Source organism: Ranitomeya variabilis, chromosome 2 (genome assembly GCF_051348905.1).
Source record: "Ranitomeya variabilis isolate aRanVar5 chromosome 2, aRanVar5.hap1, whole genome shotgun sequence".
In the NCBI taxonomy this organism is placed as follows: Eukaryota; Metazoa; Chordata; class Amphibia; order Anura; family Dendrobatidae; genus Ranitomeya; species Ranitomeya variabilis.
Window position 1 is genome coordinate 50011127 of NC_135233.1, and position 25120 is coordinate 50036246.

Genomic DNA, 25120 nt, shown 5'->3' on the forward strand with positions numbered 1-25120 from the left:
ATGCAATTATCACCTGTGCAATACTAAGGAAATACTGAAAACATGACCTGTTGGTGGGCCTTGAGGACTGGAGTTGGGGACCCCTGATCTGGGTGACTTCAGAAGATAGAAGTGTGCCAAAATATCATCCAGATGTTGAAGAGGGAAAAACGGTATTGAAATATCGATAGAATAGCTTGTAGTCCATACTAAATGAGGTGAAATTAGAAAAATTACTTCACCCCTCCCTACTACTATTATTGCGTTTAGTGTTGCACACTAAATGCTGGGGAGTCTCAGAATTAGCTATGGCTTGGGCTAGTCATGATCTACTATATCCTCGGGACATTAACCTGCTATGGATAATATGACATCCTTTATTAGGCCGGTGTCACTCTACCGTTGATTACGGACGAGTGCTATGTGAAGGGGGGAGGGGGTTTATAAAAAAATAAAAATAAATAAAATAATCGCTTCGCACTCAGACCAGTATTCATGTATGGGGCAGCTCACAGCACCGGATTTTTTCTCGCCCGCATTCAGTGTGCGAGTGTGACAATGGTATACACTGACCCCGGCAATGGAGGAGATGGAGAAATTACTTTCTCCGCAGCAGTGCTCCGATGCTCAGAGCACAGACGGATGACACTCGGCTCCCGCTCGCAGCAGAGCAGGAGCCGCGGGTCATTAGCATATCACATACGATGCCCTCACATCGGATGCCATATGCTCGTCTGACGCCGGCCTTAGGCTATGATCAAACAGTTTAACATCAGTATTTGTAAGCAAAAATCAGGAGTGGAAAAATCAGAGGAAAAGTATAATAAATACAGAAATGGTGACGTGTTTCTATCACCCACTCCTGATTTTGGCTTACAAATACTGAAAGGGTGAACGTGAACTTAAAAGAAGAATCCATGGAACAGGCTCTTCGGGCTCCGATATATTTTCTCACAGGAAGATTTTTATTTTTTATGACATGATGTATTGACTAGTGATGAGCGAGTATACTTGTTGCTCGGGTGGTCTCCGAGTATATGTTAGTGCTTGGAGATTTAGTTTTCCTCGCCACAGCTGCATGATTTACAGCTATTAACCAGGCTGAATACATGTGGAGGTTGTCTGTTTGTTAGGGAATCCCCACATGTATTCAAGCTGTCCAGCAGCCGCAAAACATGCAGCTGCGGTGATGAAAACAATCTCCGAGCACTAACAAATACTCGGAGACCACCTCCGAGTCTCCGCAAGATAAAATTTCTCTCGTAAAATGTATTGGGCGCGGTGATTCCGCACGATTCAGCGATCACATGTGGATTCACCGGCGTTCAATAGCTGGCAGCGCTTTGGACGCAGCAAACATGTGCTGCGCCCAAAGCACTGCCATACCCTTAGTGGCAAACAAATCTTTACGATCTCATTTCCTGATATGTTGAAATCATCCCACAACCAGTGATACAAATAAATGATGTTTTACTTCCACTGACTATTTTTCTGCAGATGCTGGAATCCTTCTATTTGTATGTCAGATGTACCCCAGACCCTGGCTGGAGTAACATTACTGGCGAGGGCGCACAACATTTGTAAGATGCGCTAAATTTATTAAGGGGGAGCATCTTACTACACCTTTCCCCAGTATCTGTGCACAAAACACCAGACCTAATAAAAATACTCTAAAAATAAATATATTAGATACCAGACAGTATAAAATGCAGTTAGGGAATGCAACAAAGCGTATGCAAATATCAAAGCAGACATACCAAACACAAATAATATGAAACCCAACATCCGGCTATAAAGTGAGGTTAGTGCATGAAATAAATAGTATACAAGATCACAGAGATCCTTAGAGGAAGTATGGAGGTTTGTACGTCCCCACGTGTTTCGCCATGTTACATGTGGCTTCATCAGGGGGATGCTTTGTTACATCATATAATTACACTTTATGGGAGCTAAAGAAGTCCGTTTTTGTGTTTGGCTACAGGGGATATTTCTGGCCACTTTTGCAGAGCCAGTTCAATTTCTGGGTGTAGCACAATGCTGATTTTTTTTTATTTATTTTTTTTAGGTTGTGTTCCTTTTATGGTGGTCCGTGTATGTGTTTTGCAATGTGAGCACATAGCACCTAGAGACTATATGTTAGCTGTGCTGGTTTATTTTCTACATGTAGATCACTAAATGTAGCAACCTTACCGATGATTTTCTGAAAACGATAGACACAGGAGTCCTCATCGAAATACACGTAATCTCCGCATTTGATCTGCAAATTAAGAAATCCATATGTATGTAAATATAAAGCAAATTGGTGTTAAAGCTCAGAATAAATTAAAGGAACTTGGCTCTACACAAAGGCACATTTAAGCTGTACCACGTCTCCTGCCTGGGTCATCCATCGAGTTTTGTAGGGTCAAAACGGCAGACAGACCTCCTTTAATAAAAATTCTGATGTGGACCCTCCATAATTTGTATTTCTAGAAGCTGTTGGACCTCCAACAACTTTAATCTGGCCTGGCTGCCATTTTCTAAATGCCTCACTATACATTAGATGGAGGTCAAACAAAACAGGTGACCATCTGATATGTTTGGGGGTCTCCAAACTCACTCCTGACGGTTGATGTTGGGGCAGTAGGAATTCTACGGGGGACTAAGGAGAGATAGCGGTCTCCCAAACGTTCCGCCAACATCTCTCTCAAGTCTATAGCAGCTTATGAGAAGGAAGCGGTCTGTTTTTGAGCAATGCTATTATTGTTGTACTGCTGGATTCTTAGGACTATGTGGCCCCCTGCTCACCATGTGGCGCTCTCTTCTTATAGGATACTTGTGGTGCATGTCCTCCAAGCGAATTTTCAGCAGTGTAGTTAGATCCTTGTAAGTCACACAGGCGGCCTCCCAACGTTTACGTTCACACTTTAACATGGTCTTTGTAAAATAAAACAATACATAATAAATGATTATTCTCACAGTTTAAGGATTCACAGAAAACACCAGTACACAGACTTACACAGTAACGCAAGATCCTTACCTGCCAGGAGCTCATCCCCCTCAGTCTGCTTCTGGCCCAGTCTCTGTGGATCTCCGTGTAATCGTTGCTCCATGACGTGAAGAATAATTTTTGCTCTGTTGTTCTATGTCGGATCCCACGTGTGCAGAGAAGCCATGATGCCGGACTCACAAGTAACCTGATCTTCATTGCTTCAAGTGCTCATGGCCAACACCTCCCAGGACTTGACGCAGGAGCACTAAGGACACATAGTTACTGAGTAGGCAGAATATAAGTATAGCTAATGGAGTAGACATTCAAAATGATTTATTTTCTATGAAAGAGACAACAGGGGGAAGGTGGGGAATATTTATACCATTGGTGCAAAAGAAAATATCAGTAGTTGCAAGTAAATAAGATTTATGAAACCTTAAAGGGAATCGCTCAGCAGGTTTCTGACATTAGGGGAGGCATACAACCGTGTTTCTCATGCAAGGGTTGCACTGCAATCCTCGGACTGACTCGAGTTTGACACCTAGAAATACATCACGTTGTGACGCTCAGGTGAAGAGAGATGCTGGGCCAGTCTGTGCACAGTGATGCGATCCTTGCACGAGATATATGGCCTTCTGTCTGCGCACTTAATCTGAGAGCAGCATAATGTAGGTGTAGAGAACCTGATTTCAGGGATGTATCACTTATTAGGCTGTAGCTTCAATACAATCAGTGTTTTATCAGCAAGAGATTATCACAGGAGGACTAGGTGTAATAACATGGCAGGCAGTGCAGCAAATCTGTGTAGCCTCACCCCCTGCACTGATTGACGGCTTGATGACTTTAGAGTGTACACAGGAAACTGACAATCAGCGCTGTGAAGTCATACACCGCTCAGCATGCTCTATTGCCGAGCCGGCTGTCAGACAGTGATGGGGTGTGGGTACAGCCGATGACTATGTACAGAATCCACACCAGTCACATCCCTAAGATTCAAAGTCCGGGACTGACGGGAGGAATAAAGTTCTCAGTAAGGACCCCTAGAAGCATTGTGTTATGTGAAAAGGCTGTTGTCCAGTACACAACCCCGCTCCCTCCTGTCCATGTTTTAATGCTATGAAAATAAAGGAAGACTTTATGGATGGCAAGTGCCACTTCTTTTTTATATTTTTTCAGAACGCAATTAACCTGCACACTTAACCCCTTATCTGCAGGGTTTTTTTTTTTTTTTTTTTTTTTTTTTTAACATGACAGGTTCTCTTTAAAGGGATGGTCAGCACAGAATGACTGTTTATAAACCAAGTACAGGCGCTTGGTGCTTCTCAGAGGGGCCAATCATTTATATCCACCTTCTTCCCCGTTTGATGTACCTCTATCTCTGCCTCTATGAGAGAGAGCTGTCAATCACAGAAGAGGGGGAGGAGATAAAGGGAAAATAAGCAGGTGGGAAGATGAATATAAATGATCGGCCCCGCCGCGAAGCACCGAGCGCCTGTACTTGGATTTAACAGTCACTTTAACTGTTACACTGTGGGGTAGAGTCCATTCCTATGTCCGCCACTACCTCAAAGCAATCACCTGGAGATTTCCATGGCAGCTGTGGACCTTTCGTCACTGCCAGCCTGTACTTTGGCTTGATAGGACAGAGTTAATGTCACTATATACTGCTGTCGCATTGCCGTATAAAGTGATTGAGAGTGCGGGTCCCTTATGGGGACTAAAATAAAAAAAAAAAATTAAGATTTTACAAAAAAAAAAAAAGGGGAAAAGCTTTAACCCCCCCCCATACAAAAATAATTGAAATATACACTATTCCATATCTGCAGAAGTCTATGACAATATAAAAGTAAAATCAACTAATTGAATAAACAATATACAGGGTGGAGCGCGGTAAGTTGCTGATTTGGGAATTAAATAAAAAAATTATGATCATTAGAAAAATTTATTTTATATTTTAATTATACTGAACAGTAATGGAATTTTTAAATTACATGGTTTTAAATAGTGTATCTGGCAAATGTCGACCTTCGCTATCCACACACTGCTGCATACGTTTTCTGAAGTTTTCATGAACTCTAACAAGCATGTCCACTGGTATTCTGCCAATTTCAGCTTCAATATTGTTCCTTAGGTCTTCCAAGGTGTTGGGACGGTTGATATACACCTTAGACTTCAGGTAACCCCAAAGGAAAAAATCGCATGGGGCTAAATCTGGTGAGCGTGCTGGCCAGTTCACATCTCCCCTCAAAGAGATAAGCCGTCCAGGAAACATTTGCCTCAAACAATTCATGGTAACCCTCGCTGTGTGTGCAGTGGCACCATCCTGTTGGAACCATGTATCCTCTAGTTCCATTGCCTCAAGAGCCGGCTGAAAATAATCCTGTATCATAGACAAGTACCGTTCGGAGTTCACAGTTATGGCACGACCGTTATCCTGAAAAAAGTAAAGACCAATGATGCCTACTCGTGATATGGCGCACCACACAGTGACGCGGTCCGAATGCAGAGGTCTCTCGTGAACTTCTCTGGGGTTTGTTTCACTCCAGTAACGCATATTTTGTTTGTTTACACACCCACTGAGGTGAAAATGTGCCTCATCAGAAAAAAAACACAATTGCGTCACGGGGTATCGTTGCTAACATGTCTTCACAAGAGGTCCGCCGTGTCAAATAGTCCCGTGCTGACAATTGTTGGACCACGCACATTTTATACGGGTGAAAATTCAGTTCATCATGAAGAATCCGGTGGAGAGAACGTCTTGAAATGCCAAGAGCAAATGATTGCTTCCGAGCAGAGCGTTTCGGAGATTGCAGTACTGCTGCTCTAACTCTCTCGATGTTTTGTGGTGTTGTAATCCTTCTCTCAGGTCCCCTTCGTACACATGACACATTCCCTGCTGTTCTGAATGCATTCACCCAATTTACAATTGATTGCCGTCCAGGAACACGTCCGCGTGGAGGAACAGCGAATTGTAAACGAAAAGCACGCTGCACTGCAATGATCGAGTGGGCATTTGAAAAATACGCTTCAACACAAAATGACCTCTCCTCACGTGTCCACTGCATGATGGCAACTGAAAGGCGGAGGAATACAAATCTCCCATCAGCCACTGTAAGCCACACCCACTCTCCCCTCTCTTCGACCGACAGTGCCGCCACAGCATGCAGTGCAAAAAAGCAAATTACCGCGCTCCACCCTGTAGAATTAAATAAAAAAAATAAATTGTAATTTGCAGTTATTCGGTCACCGGCCACCACAGTGACGGATGTTTCAAGGCAAAATTATCGGCCATATCTTTATTTTAGAACACTCTATTCTAAAGGGGTATTTCAATCTCCAGGATCCTATCTCAGTATATAGTAGGTGTAATAGTATTAGCAAATACCTCCAATTAGAAACCTAGCATAGTTCTTCTGATTAGCCATGTTGCTTACCCCATATGCAGGGCATTGCAGCAGCTTAGGCATCCATGGTTCTGACCACATTTACAGTGAGCTAGTTGCTAGTGGTCATTACCATGGATACCTAAGCTACTGCAGTCGCTTGCACATTGGGTAAGAGATAAAAATAGTGCAGTTCTTCTGATTTGCCAATTGGAGGTAGTTGCTATTATTACATCTACTACATATTGCGATTGGAATACCCCTTTAAAGCCAATTTTGGAAAATCCTTGACAACCCCTTTAAGACATGTGAAACCTGGGGTAGTGCATGGAAAGCAATGCAGCTGAGCGGACCACTAAGCTCTGGCATCGCTCCATCACTGCTCTCTGGACCTCAGCAGTGTAATGGCTGCGGGTCACCGCAAAGCGCACAGACACCGGGCGCCGCGCACTAGCGGGAAACCAGAGAAACGAAAACCACGCAGCACAGTACCATTGTCACGCTCTACACACGTGTGAGTCGCCTTCTGATGACGTCAGACACGTTAGACACCAGTTTCCGGCATTTAATGCAACCTTGTGCTCTGATTGGGTCATTGGAAAAAGGGGGCGTGTTTACAATCGGATCGCGTGTTGTTTGTTTTCGGAAGCAGCCTGGTCGCTTTTTGACAGGCGGTCGGGCAAGAAAAAAAAAAGACAGTAGTGGGAAGATGGAGGGTGAAAGAGGAGGGCAAAGGAGGACTCCACCTGACGGAGCGGCATCCCCGAGGGACACAGCGCGAAAGCAGGAGGAGGATGCGGCAAGCAGAGGCAGACACGGCGCTGCAAGAGCTCGCTGGAAAATGCTTGGGCAGGTAATGGAAAGCTGAAATACTGATGATGTGTTTTGACCCTTGTGGCTACCTGTAGGTAATGGAAAGCTCCCGCTCCCACATGGTTAATTATGACCCTACTGGCCACCTGTAGTGATTCCTTAAAGGGGTCATCCACTCTTGTACATCCTTAAAGGGGTCATGCAGTTTTGTACAGCTGCTCATATCATCTTAGTTTGTGTTTAGCCTATAGTTGAAGAATGCCCTTAATGAATCAGACTCAGAGTTGTGTCTTCTGAAGCTGATCATGAATAAAACTACTGCCCTGAATAATAAGAAACACATGTGGAAAATCCCACCAAACTATGAAGAATGACCCACAGACTGGGGGGTTCACTAGATGGTCGAGGGAATCTATCTACAAATGATGGCTGTCTCTGCTGGATAAGCCCTGTTTAAAAACATTTCATCAGTGGTTCCAAAAAAGTTCTTTTTCCAATCCATAGGGTAAAGATTGTCGGTGCCATATTCTACCCTATGGGACTGTGGATGGGTGGTGCGGCTGGTACGGTCAGGTGTGAGTAGGGGCAGAGCTCTATGGCTGCATGAAAGGAGGTCTAGACTACAGTTCAGCTCCACTGTCTTCTGTCAGCTGATTGCTGTCCAGATCCGCCATTGCTCATAGCTGATTTCAGTATAGCACTACCCTCTTCTGTCAGCAGGGGTGGAGCTGGACTGTAGGAGATGTGAGCAGGGGTGGAGCCAGACTGTAATATAGATGTGAGCAGGGGTGGAGCCGGACTGTAATATAGATGTGAGCAGGGGTGGAGCAGGACTGTAGTATAGATGTGAGCAGGGGTGGAGCCGGACTGTAATATAGATGTGAGCAGCGGTGGAGCAGGACTGTAGTATAGATGTGAGCAGGGGTGGAGCAGGACTGTAGTATAGATGTGAGCAGGGGTGGAGCAGGACTGTAGGAGATGTGAGCAGGGGTGGAGCCAGACTGTAGCATAGATGTGAGCAGGGGTGGAGCAGGACTGTAGTATAGATGTGAGCAGGGGTGGAGCAGGACTGTAGTATAGATGTGAGCAGGGGTGGAGCAGGACTGTAGTATAGATGTGAGCAGGGGTGGAGCAGGACTGTAGGAGATGTGAGCAGCGGTGGAGCCAGACTGTAGCATAGATGTGAGCAGGGGTGGAGCAGGACTGTAGTATAGATGTGAGCAGGGGTGGAGCTAGACTGTAGGAGATGTGAGCAGCGGTGGAGCCAGACTGTAGCATAGATGTGAGCAGGGGTGGAGCCGGACTGTAATTTAGATGTGAGCAGGGGTGGAGCCGGACTGTAGTATAGATGCGAGCAGGGGTGGAGCAGGACTGTAGTATAGATGTCAGCAGGAGTTGAGCAGGACTGTAGTATAGATGTGAGTAAGGGTGGAGCAGGACTGTAGTATAGATGTCAGCAGGGGTGGAACAGGACTGTAGTATAGATGTCAGCAGGGGTGGAGCAGGACTATAGTATAGAAGTGATCAGGAGTGGAGCAGGACTGTAGTATAGATGTCAGCAGAGGTGGAGCAGGACTGTAGTATAGATGTCAGCAGGGGTGGAGCAGGACTGTAGTATAGATGTGAGCAGGGGTGGAGCAGGACTGTAGGAGATGTGAGCAGGGGTGGAGCATGACTGTAGGAGATGTGAGCAGCGGTGGAGCTAGACTGTAGCATAGATGTGAGCAGGGGTGGAGCCGGATTGTAATATAGATGTGAGCAGGGGTGGAGCCGGACTGTAGTATAGATGCGAGCAGGGGTGGAGCTGGACTGTAGGAAATGTGAGCAGGGGTGGAGCAGGACTGTAATGTAGATGTGAGCAGGGGTGGAGCAGGACTGTAATGTAGATGTGAGCAGGGGTGGAGCAGGACTGTAGTATAGATGTGAGCAGGGGTAGAGCAGGACTGTAGTATAGAGGTGAGCAGGGGTGGAGCAGGGCTGTAGTATAGAGGTGAGCAGGGGTGGAGCAGGGCTGTAGTATAGAGGTGAGCAGGAGTGGTGCAGGGCTGTAGTATAGATGTCAGCAGGGGTTGAGCAGGACTGTAGTATAGATGTGAGTAAGGGTGGAGCTGGACTGTAGTATAGATGTCAGCAGGGGTGGAACAGGACTGTAGTATAGATGTCAGCAGGAGTGGAGCAGGACTATAGTATAGAAGTGAGCAAGAGTGGAGCAGGACTGTAGTATAGATGTCAGCAGGGGTGGAGCAGGACTGTAGTATAGATGTGAGCAGGGGTGGAGCAGGACTGTAGTATAGATGTCAGCAGGGGTGGAGCTGGACTGTAGAATAGATGTGAGCAGGGGTGGAGCTGGACTGTAGTTGATGTGAGCAGGGGTGGAGCTGTACTGTAGAATAGATGTGAGCAGGGGTGGAGCTGGACTGTAGAATAGATGTGAGCAGGGGTGGAGCTGTACTGTAGTTGATGTGAGCAGGGGTGGAGCTGGACTGTAGAATAGATGTGAGCAGGGGTGGAGCTGGACTGTAGAATAGATGTCAGCAGGGGTGGAGCAGGACTGTAGTATAGATGTCAGCAGGGGTGGAACAGGACTGTAGTATAGATGTCAGCAGGGGTGGAGCTGGACTGTAGAATAGATGTGAGCAGGGGTGGAGCTGGACTGTAGTTGATGTGAGCAGGGGTGGAGCTGTACTGTAGTATAGATGTCAGCAGGGGTGGAGCTGGACTGTAGAATAGATGTCAGCAGGGGTGGAGCTGGACTGTAGTTGATGTGAGCAGGGGTGGAGCTGGACTGTGGTATAGATGTGAGAAGGGGTGGAGCAGGACTGTAGCAGATGTGAACAGGAGTAGAGATGGACTGTAGTAGAGAGGTCAGCAAGGGTGGAGCTGGACTGTATTGTAGATGTGAAAAGAGGTGGAGCTGCTTTGTAGTAGATGTGAGCAGGGCTGGAGCACGACTGTAGTATAGATGTGAGCAGGGGTAGAGCTGGACTGTAGTATAGATGTGAGTAGGGATAGAGTTTGACAGCGGTATAGATGTAAGCAGGGGGGGAGCTGGATTGTAGTACAGATGTGAGCAGAGGTGGACATGGACTGTAGTAGATGTGAGTAAGAGTGGAGCTGATCTTTAGTAGATATGAACAGGGTGGAGCTGGACGGTAATACAGATGGGAGCAAGGCTAGAGCAGGACTAGAAGATGTGAGCAGTGGTGGAGCTGGACTGGAGCAGGGGTGGAACTGGACTGTAATAGATGGGAGCAGGGGTGGAACTGGACTGTAATAGATGGGAGCAGGGGTGGAGCTGGACTGTAGTAGATGTGAGCAAGGGTGGAGTTGGCTCTTCCAGCTCACACAGAACACTGCCGCCAGTCAGCAGCACTGATTGACTGTTGTGGTCACCTGACACCCCTCGATGGAAGAGGAAACAAGGAAACTGGCGGGGAAAATCAGCAAGGAAACTGGTGAGGAAGAGCAGTGGGTGTATGTTGATGGAGTATATTGTTTGTTTTTTGCACCTATTTATGTATTTTAGTTGAGGCCAGCCCCTGAGGAGTAGGTGAGGATTAAACATTCCCATTGTAGTGCATTTTATAAATTGGTTGCCTTAGTTATTATATACTCTTCATATGTTTCATTTCACAGTGTTCTAATGTGTTTAGACTACACAAAAGCTTTAGATTTATGTAAACTGTCAGGAAAAAAAGTCACAGTCATCTCTGCACATACATGTAAAAAATAAAAAGTGACCGTCGTTCGTGCTTGAGACTGAAGAATTAATATGTCCTATTCTTGCCGTCTCCTCTGGTTACACAAGTCACGATTGGACCTTGTAGAGACGTGAAGTGGATCTCATTGGCTTTATGGATCTGACAGGAGGTTATGCGGAGGCACAGAGTTATCTGACTGCTAATGACTTGAGCTATTAGTTTTCTGGTAGGAGGAAAGCAGCTCTCTGAAATCCATAAAATATTTCTTCTCCTGCGTTCTTGATGACATGAGAGGGTGAACACTTAATCCGTTGTTCGGCGAGGTCAAGTGCTTGTCGTTTTATTGTCTGCCATGATGTGACATTGAGAAGAATTGTATAGGCAGGAATCCATTCTGAGCCCCATCTGCTGTCAACAGATAGTCAATGGGATGATGGGCTCTTAATGTGCCGTCTCTTTGTGAGGTTTATTACAGTTCATAAAAATAAAAAAAACATAGAAAACCCTCAATGATCATTTTCATTGCTTAAACGAAGATACAGAATCCTATATGTTGATCGCTAGCGTCTCAAGATAAAGAAGCCATGAAAGGATCCTTAAAGTCTGAGGACATAAAATCTATCTATAATGGGGCAGAAAAAACTGCAAGCATTGCCTATATTCAACAGAAGCATAGCCTATACTCAACGGAAGCATAGCCTATACTCAACAGAAGCATAGCCTATACTCAACGGAAGCATAGCCTATACTCAACGGAAGCATAGCCTATACTCAACGGAAGCATAGCCTATACTCAACGGAAGCATAGCCTATACTCAACGGAAGCATAGCCTATACTCAACGGAAGCATAGCATATACTCAACGGAAGCATAGCCTATACTCAACGGAAGCATAGCCTATACTCAACGGAAGCATAGCCTATACTCAATGGAAGCATAGCCTATACTCAACGGAAGCATAGCCTATACTCAACGGAAGCATAGCCTATACTCAACGGAAGCATAGCCTATACTGAACGGAAGCATAGGCTATACTGAACGGAAGCATAGCCTATACTGAACGGAAGCATAGCCTATACTGAACGGAAGCATAGCCTATACTCTACGGAAGCATAGCCTATACTGAAAGGAAGCATAGCCTATACTGAACGGAAGCATAGCCTATACTGAACGGAAGCATAGCCTATACTCAACGGAAGCATAGCCTATACTCAACGGAGACATAGCCTATATTCAACAGAAGCATAGCCATTGTAAGACGTACAAAGTCTAATGTATGGGAGCTTTGGAAAACATCCAAGACTGCAGCAAGTCAGATCGATACCATTAGATACCTGCGACCTTGGAGGGCCATACGTGGCCATCATTGCCATTGTGTGCACCCCCAAACCTTTGGTCATAGACATGCTTGTTATTGTGCGGCTGCTAACATGTAGGAGGAGGCTACCATCTCTGTTTCGCTCCCAATAAACTTTTCGGAGAATGGGGATCCCTATTTGGCAATCCACAAAGGGGTATATGGCGTATAGGTGGCAGTCTAGGCATGTGGTTCTTTTCGCTGTAGTTCCTGACAGTTGACGTTACGATAGGGAGAGACACGTGCCATCATGGCCTCCTCCATGATTGCAAAAATCGATCCTTATTCTTCCCATACTTGCATTTTCATGATCTATCAGGCATTTATGGCATATACTTTAAAAGGGTTTTCCACTACTCAAACAACCCCTTCTCAAACTCTTTGATTCTCCCCAGTAAAATAATAACGCCTATACTCGCCTCTGGTGTCGGCACCGTTCCATCGATGTCAGCATTGGCTCTCCCGGGGACCACCTGACATTATATCACACAATGCCTGCGGCCAGTCAGCACTTACTTTACTCTACCCCCGCTTACTATTTTACAAGGGGGAAACATAGAGATTGAGAAGGAATTGTCGGATAAGTGAACAACCTCTTTAAATATGCCAGAAATGTCTCAGATGATAACACCCTTTCAAGTTTTATTGTGGCACTTGGGAGCCAGAAGCACAATAACTGTGAAAGATATGTTTTCCGTATGTACACCAGATGACTAATGACGTGCATACACCGGGGTAATACCATGGGATTCAATGAGTAACCGCCGTTTTCATTTGTCATGAATCAATAGCACACATGAAGATAAGAAACTTTATAGTTTATCTTATCAGAGAAATCTGCTTCTTTAGCCTCCTGGACTGATCTTTCACTCTCAAATCATGGGTAAAAATCTGTAACTTCTGTATTCAGTGAAGACAGGCTTTAACATTACTGAGATAGGAGATGACAGTTGGTGCTTAAGAAATTCTATGGAGCATCGCACAGGGAGTAGTCTCCCATCAACACAACGCGATGCGAGAGCGTTGTGCTGATGGTTTCCATGGCCGTCAAGATGGCCGTCAGGTCCTTCAGGGAAGGTGGCGTAGTGCCTGGTCAGAGCATGAGCTGAGACGCCTCCTTCCCTGCCTGCTCCAAATTCTGCAGTGCAAATGCAAAGACAATGTAAAAAAGTAAAAATAATCCCTAAATAAAGAACGTCGAAAAAAAGAAAAATATGAATCCAATAAATACATTTATCTAAAAAAAAATTAAACAAAAAAAGTACAGATATTTGGTAGTGCTGCATTCGAAGTGACCCGCTCTATAAAACTGACCCACCAGTTAACCCCTTCAGTGAACATCGTAAAAAAAATAAATGAAAAACGAGGCAAAAAACAACGCTTAATCATCATACCGTCGAACAAAAAAAGTGTAATAAAATGCGATAAAAAAGACGAATGTAAATAAAAAAGGTAAGGCTGAAAATGTCATCTTGTCCCGCAAACTACAAGCTGCCATAAAGCTCTGTCGCCGAAAAAAGAAAAAAGTTATAGCTCGCAGACTAAAGCGATACAAAAATTATTTTTTCTATAAAAAAATTTTATTGTGTAAAAACGCCAAAACATTAAAAAAAATATAAATAGGGTATCGCTGTAATCATACTGACCTGAAGAATAAAGCTGCTTTATCAATTTTACCACACACGGAACGGCATAAAAAAACCTAAAAAAAACAATTCCTGAATTGCTGTTTTTTGTTAATTCTACTTCCCAAAAATCAGAATAGAAAGCAATTAAAAAAAGTAATGTGGCAGAAAATGGTACCAATAAAAGCGTCAACTCGTCCCGCAAAAAACAAGCAATCACATGACTCTGTTGGCCGAAATATGGAAACATTATAGCTGTTTAAATGTGGGGATGCGAGAACTTGTTTTTTTTCAAAAATAAGTCTTTTAGTGTGTGACAGCAGCGAAACATAAAAACCCGGTATAAATCTGGTATCTCTGTAATAACACCGGCCCGAAAAATAAAGTCACCTAATCACTTATACCGCATGAGGATCCCTGTTAAGCGCACTGAGAGACTTGTGTGTTGGACGGTCCCAGGTGGGGACGGACGTCCTGAATAGCGCACTGAGTGGCCTGTGTTGGAAGTCCTGGGAGTAGGACTTCCTGAAGAGCAGATGGGAAAGCGTGTAAGCAGAGTCTGTGATGGCACTGCATTGGGGGAGCTACAGCCATTCTGAGCATCTGGACTGTAAAGTGGCCTAGTGATTAAGGCATTGTCTGGGATGGTGATCCCAGGTCGGCAACTTCCCTGAGAGAGCGAGGACTGACAGGAGTCAATGTGTGGAGCAGGAGCTCCTGGAAGGTAACCCAGAGTATAGGGAACTGTGTGCACTGACAGAGGGTCAGTAATGAACTGTGCGGTCTCCCACGGTAACTGGACGGAGTAAGGTCTAGCGTGTTAAGAGAATACGAATCAATGTTGTGTGCGCTATATGAGTAGAGACATTGATACGGCGTACGGACACCCCCGGGAACTAGTAGAATGAACAAAGAGCTAGCACTCGACTGCAGATGGATTTTGACGGTGCAAATGAACGGAATCCGAGGACCCACACGTAATCAAAGAAAGTTAAATCACTGCACTCATCTTAGTTCAAGTCAATTTTGCTGAGGTAAATATTTTTATTGAAGGTGAAGTAGAGTCAATAAGGCAACAAAAAATTTTAACGTTTCGGCCACGCTGTGGCCTTGGTCACAAATGATGCTGTAACAAAAATAGAAAAAAACAGTGTAAAACATATCATATATACAGTGGTTAAATGTACAATATATACAAGATATACAAAGAGCTATCCATAAAACTATGGACAAAATGGACTACATGTCAAAAAACCACCCATTGGTAGACAAAAACAAATGTTTCTTCAAAAAGCAGAAAAGACCTATGTTCAAGTGCAAAGACATACAAACAAAGAATGGGTTCCTAGAGGACAGTACACACACATCATCAGAAAAGGGGTACTGCGGTAAGTGAAGATGGAATGACGTACCCTTAGTGGTTTGTTCGTATAGCGTCTTATGAGAATAGGATGGTATACTCATAATTAGAGGTGGCCCAGATTTCTCCTGTTTGGAGGCAATAGGAGAACATGATATAGTATAGAAACATATGATCTCATATTGGTGTGAATAACCAAGCGGTTATCCTATCGAGATGCATATAGACACATGTGGTATGCAAAATTATTGCAGAAATCTGTACACAATGGATTTATAGCACATAGAAAGGTATTTACCCAGATAGTGAAAGAAAGGGCCCTCACTTTTAATAGTGACTGTCCAGGACAGTATGTCTATGGTTCTGAGACATCTGTCATGTGTTGGACTGGCTGAAACATAAATACACATATATAGGATGAGCATAGCACTAGAGTTGTTCATAAAGACAACATGTTGTTTATCTCGAGGGTATTTATACCTTAGTCTTTACATATATCTTATAATCCCGCGGGACCCGGACGTGGGTAGTGGAGGCAAAGATTTCCACGCTGGATTTAATTATTTAGTACGGGGTAGACGTGCCTGTAAAGAACCATGGATGGGGATATATTATAGAGAAGTATAATAGCCTGTAGTACTTGTCTATAGTGCGTCCGTAGTCTCACTAAGATTGGTGGCACAGTGTGAGCGCGATCCGGGGTCAAGGAGTCTGTTTGGCTGGTCCGATGGGAAGCGCCGACACAAGCTGTGTCCTGGCGGTGGGAGCGGCATTGCCATGTTGGAGGAGCCCCGTTTTAAATAGAGCACTGGTCGGTCCTTAGACCGGAACTCAGTGCAGACGCCGGCGCCTGCGCAGTATCCAGAGGCAGCGTGTGTTACCGGCGCCTGCACACTATGGAGGAGACCGGCGCATGCGCTGTGCAAAATTGAAGAGAGCGGAGTAATAAGTCAACTGAAAAAAATGGATGGAATGAAAAAAAAGGGATGGAATGAAAAAAATGCAAAAAAAATAAAAAATGAAAAAAAGAAGAAAAAAAATAAATAAAATAAAATAAAGGAAAAAAAATAAACAAATAAAAATAAAAAAATAAAATAATAAAAGAATGACAAAATGAAAAAAAATGAAAACAATGAAAGAAATGAAAAAAATGAAAAGAATAAATAATGAAAAAAATAATAAAAAAAATAAAAAAAAATTTTTCCTTTTATTTTATTTTTAATTTATCATTTTTTATTTTTATTTTTTTCATTTTTTTTCATTTTTTTCATTCCATCCCTTTTTTTTCATTCCATCCATTTTTTTCAGTTGACTTATTTCATTTTTTCATTTTATCATTATCTAATCTACTAACATGATATTCATTTATTTCATCTGGTATGTGAATATATGATCTTCCTTTTACCCATTCAACTCAAGGTGCCTTCATTACTGTGAATAATCAACTACAGTTTGGACTCCTACTATATTACTATCATGTCTTGTTTTAGATATTGTGGGAAGTATCCCCCCAGCATTGAGTAGGGGCATTGTGCTACATTGATAAATGTATAATGTTTTTTTACAAAGTCAATCTGCCTGTCAACTGTCTAGTGCCTCCAACTAGGTCACAATTCTGACACACTGTCCAGTACGCACCATGTATTGTCGTGCTATACCCATCAGGGCCTTATGCCTATATATACAGTGAGCCCCATCAAGTCACGGTATCGTTATATCTGTTTTTAACAATCAGACAACCCCAGCCGGATCCCTTTCACAGCACCTACGCTAACTGCGTTCCCCTTACGCAAGCACCGTACACACTGGCCACCCATTACACTGCGCCGGCTCCGCTCTCTTCAATTTTGCACAGCGCATGCGCCGGTCTCCTCCATAGTGTGCAGGCGCCGGTAACACACGCTGCCTCTGGATACTGCGCAGGCGCCGGCGTCTGCACTGAGTTCCGGTCTAAGGACCGACCAGTGCTCTATTTAAAACGGGGCTCCCCCAACATGGCAATGCCGCTCCCACCGCCAGGACACAGCTTGTGTCGGCGCTTCCCATCGGACCAGCCAAACGGACTCCTTGACCCCGGATCGCGCTCACACTGTGCCACCAATCTTAGTGAGACTACGGACGCACTATAGACAAGTACTACAGGCTATTATACTTCTCTATAATATATCCCCATCCATGGTTCTTTACAGGCACGTCTACCCCGTACTAAATAATTAAATCCAGCGTGGAAATCTTTGCCTCCACTACCCACGTCCGGGTCCCGCGGGATTATAAGATATATGTAAAGACTAAGGTATAAATACCCTCGACATACACAACATGTTGTCTTTATGAACAACTCTAGTGCTATGCTCATCCTATATATGTGTATTTATGTTTCAGCCAGTCCAACACATGACAGATGTCTCAGAACCATAGACATACTGTCCTGGACAGTCACTATTAAAAGTGAGGGCCCTTTCTTTCACTATCTGGGTAAATACCTTTCTATGTGCTATAAATCCATTGTGTACAGATTTCTGCAATAATTTTGCATACCACATGTGTCTATATGCATCTCGATAGGATAACCGCTTGGTTATTCACACCAATATGAGATCATATGTTTCTATACTATATCATGTTCTCCTATTGCCTCCAAACAGGAGAAATCTGGGCCACCTCTAATTATGAGTATACCATCCTATTCTCATAAGACGCTATACGAACAAACCACTAAGGGTACGTCATTCCATCTTCACTTACCGCAGTACCCCTTTTCTGATGATGTGTGTGTACTGTCCTCTAGGAACCCATTCTTTGTTTGTATGTCTTTGCACTTGAACATAGGTCTTTTCTGCTTTTTGAAGAAACATTTGTTTTTGTCTACCAATGGGTGGTTTTTTGACATGTAGTCCATTTTGTCCATAGTTTTATGGATAGCTCTTTGTATATCTTGTATATATTGTACATTTAACCACTGTATATATGATATGTTTTACACTGTTTTTTCTATTTTTGTTACAGCATCATTTGTGACCAAGGCCACAGCGTGGCCGAAACGATAAAATTTTTTGTTGCCTTTCAAAAAAATTTTTTGTTGCCTTATTGACTCCACTTCACCTTCAATAAAAATATTTACCTCAGCAAAATTGACTTGAACTAAGATGAGTGCAGTGATTTAACTTTCTTTGACCCCCGGGAACTAGTCAAGGAGGGCTGGCGGGTGTAGTGTCTGAACTGTGAGTTAAAGCCGTATATGAAATATCTAAGTTAAAGCTGCAACTTAATGTCACCTGCTGGTGCCTATTGTGTTCCATGAAGTGTAAAGAACTGTGCATGATCCGGTTTATGATGCCATAATAAACTGCATGGACTGTTTTTGTGAGAAAAACGTGCCTGTGTGACTGAGCCGTTGCTAAGCGAGTGTCCCCCAACACATGCAGTAAGCGCTATCTCATACAACATATACTTGACTATTGATTTGTGCACAGTTTATTGAAAGTTTACATATGCTTTAAGAAGTACTTACCTTAATCCTGCTTTCCTGTTCACTCCAGAAGTTCTGAGATGAATGCAGGCATTCCTTCCCTGTGTGTTTGTTATTTTTTCCCCTTATCTGTAGAGGAGGAGCTTCACTACTTATCATGAACATAAACTGCAGCACAGATTCACCTCAGCTAAAAGTCTAGACCTTATATCAGGAATAGGACAGACATTTATAGGACATTTCATAACTTTCCCAAATTCTTATGAAAAAAATGAACTGCATTGACCTATTGTACCCAATTTATTATATATTTTAGGAGTCGGTCTATTGTACACCGACTCCGATTCTATCTCCACAGCCCTGATTTCAATTGCATCATCAAACACATTAGCAATAAAAAGCTTCCCTCAACTCCTTTAGAAACTCTATAAAATGCTGTAGGAACCAGTTAGACTTTTAATAGTATAAGTCATAGACAGCAAGAGAAAACAAAAATTAGAAACCGGTAAAAAATTGCATGAGTGTTGGACAACTGTCTTTTAGGATTTGTCTAGATCAGAATCCGATTCTTTTGATTCAAGGTAATGTAGTTCCTTAACTATAGGAAGACTGATCATTGTTTATTTATGTTTTTCTTTTTGTTACCACAATTTTATCTCTAGTTTTGATCATATCGTTGGGGCCGCGATGGATTTGGCGCATCTTTCGTCTGTCAAAAATTGTAGTGAATTTGTCATCTGCATTCGGCAACTCCCCTTCCGATTGGTCTACAACATTTCAGATAGTTGTATTCCAGAATTTTGCTGAAAACTGTTTAATGTATTGGCCCCACTGATCCAGAATAAATGGAGTCCAAAAGTTCGGACCTCCACCGATGTGCCAGATGTTATGACAAAGGGATCATTGCATGTTATATATTTTTGCTAATATTTTGTTGCTAACAGTAAAGTAAAAATATTTGCAGAGATTCTGTGATTCATTTAAGGGCGTTGTCCACCTTGGGGGTGGGCTGGGGGGGACATATTATTATTATTATGTATTTTTTATTATTATTTTTATTTATTTTTATTATTATTTAATTGCAAACTCTCCCATAAGGCTGTCAGAATGAGCGAACTGATGGATTCTCAGTTAACTCATTCTGCAGCCAGCAATAGACAATTCAACACGGAGGGTGTAAAACCCATCGGTGGAAATTTTTTAATGAAACCCAATTGCAAAAATTGTTTTTAACCCCAAATACATGCAAAACTCCCCCAAAGTGGACAACCTCTTTAGCACATGATGGTGATGTTTATTTGCCATAAAACAGGAGTTTATGGTGTTTGGATCATAAAGATAGACACTACAGCAGTCAGAGAGAGTGAATTAACCCTCTTCGTATGACTTCACCGGCACATTGAATTTTTTAGGAGCAGTGAGCCGGCTCAGGGGTCACTGTCTCTTCCCTCTTCTATAGATGGCATTACATGGCTTATAAGCTTCCTTACACTGGCAGTCACTCTCCACAAGGAGAAACATTACCCCTTAGATCCCAAGCATAAGCCTCTCATACATCTAAATCAGATCTTATGCTTTGCACTGAGGAGGGGCAACAAACCGAAACATGAGTCTGAAAACTGAGATTCCAGTTTGACTTTTATCCTAAGTCATGTGACACAGTTTTTTTAAAGGATCGATAGGGGACTTTCAGGACTGCTACTTCCAGTAAGTGGTGCTAGAATTCAAGTCTTCTTTCTCTCTCTACATTGAGGTCTATACATGGCCTTTTACTAATTGACATGGTATATTTGGATTCTAGGCCCTAAGAAGGAAATGTCTTGATGAAGAGAATCTTCACCCAGTGTCCGTAAGAAGGTTTAATTCATTCCAACTTTTTTCCATAACGGAATTATCAAAGGAGGAGAAGGAAGACGACGAGCGTTCCTGGATGAAATACACAAGCATCTTCTATCCTGAGCACAGTATATGTTTGAGGTATGAGAATTTTCTTTTCTTTCATGTTGATTTTTAATTTTTTTTTAGTCTGAATTTTTTTTTAAACTGTCTGTTACACCATGACCTGACCTCCGCTTCCATGTGACGATGGAGAACAGCTGTTAGGTGGCTTCCATACTGACCACAGTGACTGTCGGTGCTAGAAAAATCACTAATTTAAATGGAATTTGTTGACATAAAAACGACCTAAAAAACAAACAAACTCTGAATTATTATTATTAAGATTTTCATTCAGCCGGGAAAAGGGGGACCTCGGACGGCCCTTAATACACAACCCCATAGTATTATCCCTCCTCCATCAAACCTTCCAGTTGGAACAGTGCAGTCAGGCAGGTAACGTTCTCCTGGCATTCACCAAACCCAGACTCCTCCATCAGATGCCAGATAGAGAAGTGTGATCCGTCATTACACAGAACACGTTTCCTCCAGAGTCCAATGGTGGCAGCTTTACCTCACTCCATGCAACACCTAGCATTGTGCTTGGTGATGTAAGGCTGCATGCAGCTCCTTGGCCATGAAGGTCCCTGGGGGGGCAGTGTTTGTGCTGATGTCAATACCAGAGGAGCTCTGCACTCTGCAGTTATGGAGTCAGCAGGACGTTGGTGACTTTTCTGCCCTCTGCTTCTCGGCACTCGGCCCCCCACTCTGTAATGTTACTGAGTCTTCACTTCATGGCTGAGTTGCTGCTGTTCTTTAAACTTCTCAATAATATCACTCACAGGTGGCGAGGAAGATTTAGGAGAGAAGAAATGTTGTGACCTGATTGATACATTGGTGACTCCTATTACAGAACAGCGCTGGAATCAGTGAGCTCTTTACTCAAAGGCATTTTGTCATATGTTATTAAAGGCAAACGGCATGGTGGGGGGGCCGGAGGTTATACACCGGTGGCGAGGGTCCAGCTGTTATACACCGGTGGCGAGGGGCCAGCTGTTATACACCGGTGGCGAGGGGCCAGCTGTTATACACCGGTGGCGAGAGGCCAGCTGTTATACACCGGTGGCGAGGGGCCAGCTGTTAATCACTGGTGGCGAGGGGCCAGCTGTTATACACCGGTGGCGAGGGGCCAGCTGTTATACACCGGTGGCGAGGGGCCAGCTGTTATACACCGGTGGCGAGGGGCCAGCTGTTATACACCGGTGGCGAGGGGCCAGCTGTTAATCACTGGTGGCGAGGGGCCAGCTGTTATACACCGGTGGCGAGGGGCCAGCTGTTATACACCGGTGGCGAGGGGCCAGCTGTTATACACCGGTGGCGAGGGGCCAGCTGTTAATCACTGGTGGTGAGGGGCCAGCTGTTATACACCGGGGGCGAGGGGCCAGCTGTTATACACCGGTGGCGAGGGGCCAGCTGTTAATCACCGGTGGCGAGGGGCCAGCTGTTATACACCGGTGGCGAGGGGCCAGCTGTTAATCACTGGTGGTGAGGGGCCAGCTGTTATACACCGGGGGCGAGGGGCCAGCTGTTATACACCGGTGGCGAGGGGCCAGCTGTTAATCACCGGTGGCGAGGGGCCAGCTGTTATACACCGGTGGCGAGGGTCCTGCTCTTATACACCGGGGACAAGGGGCCAGCTGTTATACACCGGTGGCGAGGGGCCAGCTGTTATACACCGGTGGCGAGGGGCCAGCTGTTATACACCGGTGGCGAGGGGCCAGCTGTTATACACCGGGGGCGAGGGGCCAGCTGTTATACACCGGTGGCGAGGGGCCAGCTGTTAATCACCGGTGGCGAGGGTCCTGCTCTTATACACCGGGGACAAGGGGCTGGCTGTTATGTACCGTGGGTGAGGGGCCAGCTGTTATACTCTGGGGCGAGGGGCCGGCTGTTAAACACCAGGGGTTAGGGGCCGGCTGTTATTCACTGAGGGCGCCGAACCAGCTGTTATACACTGGGGGCGAGGGACCGGATGTTATACACTGAGGGGACAGGGACCGGATGTTATACACTGGGGGCGAGGGACCGGATGTTATACACTGGGGTAGAGGGAATGGCTATTATACATCGGGGGCGTATATCTCAGGCCAGACTGTAAGGGTATGTGCACACGTTGCGGACTGGTCTGCGGATTTTTCCCCACTGATTTTGATAAATCCGCAGGGCAAAAACACTGCGTTTTTGCTGCGGATTTATCGCGGATTTACCACGGTTTTTGTGCGGATTCTACTGCAGTTTCACACTCGCGGCTTTTTAATTTGGAGCAGGTGTCAAACCGCTGCAGATTCCGCACAAAGAATTGACCTTCTGCGGGAAAAAAAACCGCAGCGTTTCCGCGCGTTTTTTTCCACAGCATGTGCACAGCGGTTTTTGTTTTCCATAGGTTAACATTGTACTGCACACCGCATGGAAAACCGCAACATATGCACATGGCCTAATAATTCTAAAATTCTAATAAAAGCCTCAACTTTGTGACCTAAAAAATAACCATGAATTTTCTGGAGTGTTTTTTTTTTTTTTTTTTACTGAGAACATCGCGCGTTGCATTGTACCGATTTTTTTTTCTGAAGTTGCGGTGCCAAGAATATGACCTAAGATAATTTTTTTTTTCTTTAAATTTCTCCTGAAATCTATTCCTGCATTGAAACCTTTCTTTTTCCACGACCCTGAGACCATTTATTACACTCCAAAGATGAGTCTTAGGTTAAGTGCATCACATTGGGGACGCATTCAGCCGTCGCCATGGTAACAGATGTATATGCCGGGAGAATCGGATCATTTCCTGCGGTTGGAGCCGCGCTGCCTATGACCGTATAATGCACACAATGTCTCCTTTGACATCATACAATTTGGGATGTCAATAATACATATATCCGCGATGTGCGCGGCTCGTTCTTTTCAATAGGAAGTCATTATATTAAAAGCAGCAGATGCTACGGCTCAGTGACCAATGGTTCCTTAACCGATAGCAGAACATTGTCATATCCTGTGCCCCTGAGTGGATATGTGCTAGGTCGGAGAACAAGCCGCTCAGGGACTTGTTTGTAAAAAGTATATATATATATTTCTGCAAATTTTGTGACACCCCCCGACTTCATAAAACACATAGTGGGCTAAAAATCATTTTTGCAATTTGGTTTCATTAAAAATTTTGCACCGTTTTGGCTTTTATGGGGTTTTAGGATCCCTGCAAATAACATTTTGAGTGATCCATGGTTATAAATCAGCTGACAGGACAGATAAAAGCCACAAACACTGCTAATGAGCTCACTGATGGACTCTCAGTTAACTCTTTCTGCAGCCTGCGAAACACTAGCTATAGAAGGCAAAGGCTGTTAACCTTTTTAATGCAGCCCAATGAGAAAAATGATTTTAAGCCCAAAATTCATGCATTTACGTAAGATTTTTTTTCCACAAAAAAAAAGATGAACAACCCAGATTTTTCCACTTTCAAAAATGATGGCACCAAACGTACAAAATAATTTTTAAAAAAAAAACGAAGGTACTCTCCTTCCTTCGGTCTATCGGTGACTTTCTTCTGCTCCTCCTGGCTGCAGCGGTGACGTGACGGCTACACTGCCCATCACGCTGCAGCCAGTCACTGAGCTTAGCGGCTCTGCTGATATACACTGCATGAGCCGCTCATCTGAGTGATTGACTGCAGTGTGATGAGCGCTGCAGTCGATAAACAAAGACCGAAGGAGCTGGAAAGAGAGAGGGCCAGCACTGGACCTTGGGAGGGTGACTACCTGCTTTTTCTGTTATTTTTATAAAAGCTTCTGGGTTCCTGTTTTTTTTAAAGGTACACGCCCCTTTAAAGCCTTATACAATGCATTTTTGCAATATTTACATTATTGCAGGAAATTGCTGTAATGGTTCTCTCCTCGGTGCTTTTGCCAAAAACGAGACAGTATTAGAAATTGCGCCCCAGTTTTGTGCGTTTCACACGTGTAAAGATCTGGTTCTCCCCCCTCTAGTGGCTAAACCTGATAATTCCGCCTAAACCCTCTCCTCCTCACATTGCTAAGCCCGTCTGCTCTTTCCAAGTGACACCAAGATTAGCCCAGATTATTATTTTTTTTTTTGTGCTGGTGATTTCGGAATGTATTGAGATTTGAGGATGTATTGAAATAATTCCCAGATCACTAAAACTCTCTGCTTGATTGGTAAGGAGGCATAGAGAGGCCACAAATAAACTTAAGACCTTAAGCTTCTCGGGGGAGAGCAACGTGCCCGGCGGAGATTGCTGTTTACCAGGTGATTTGAGTCCTGGTGGAAAAAGCAATCTGAAAAGTGACTTGGGCTTAGTGCTGTTGTGCGAGGACTTTGCTAGATAGTTGTATTTGCTCTTGACAATGGAGAGGTGAATGTGGGTTAATTAAAAGGAATCTGTTATCAGGTTTTTACTTTGTAATCTGACAGTAGCATGTTGTAGGGGCAGAGACCTTGATTCCGGCAATGTATCATTTAGTTTACTGGGTGCAGTGGTTGTGATAGAATCACAGTTTTCTCTGCTTCAGATCTAGC

At 44.1% G+C, this 25120-nt stretch overlaps 2 protein-coding genes across 3 annotated transcripts in view; one reads left to right on the plus strand and one right to left on the minus strand.

The window, feature by feature from the left end:
* Positions 1–6883, minus strand: part of PREPL (prolyl endopeptidase like) — a 68465-nt gene extending 61582 nt beyond the window's left edge. Inside the window, exons 1-4 of one of the 2 annotated variants that reach the window (XM_077282403.1) lie at positions 6826–6883; positions 2999–3215; positions 2767–2895; positions 2170–2236 (exon numbers count right to left, since the gene is read on the minus strand). In XM_077282403.1, the coding sequence (XP_077138518.1) occupies positions 2170–2236; positions 2767–2895; positions 2999–3166 (364 nt within the window). In that variant the 5' untranslated portion in view covers positions 3167–3215; positions 6826–6883. Of the gene's footprint in view, positions 1–2169; positions 2237–2766; positions 2896–2998; positions 3287–6825 lie in introns of those variants that run through there. The other variant, XM_077282402.1, reaches the window with a different exon arrangement.
* Positions 6867–25120, plus strand: part of CAMKMT (calmodulin-lysine N-methyltransferase) — a 594390-nt gene continuing 576136 nt past the window's right edge. The window contains exons 1-2 of the mRNA XM_077282404.1: positions 6867–7186; positions 20460–20635. Coding sequence (XP_077138519.1) covers positions 6902–7186; positions 20460–20635 — 461 coding nt within the window. The 5' untranslated portion in view covers positions 6867–6901. The remainder of the gene's footprint in view (positions 7187–20459; positions 20636–25120) is intronic.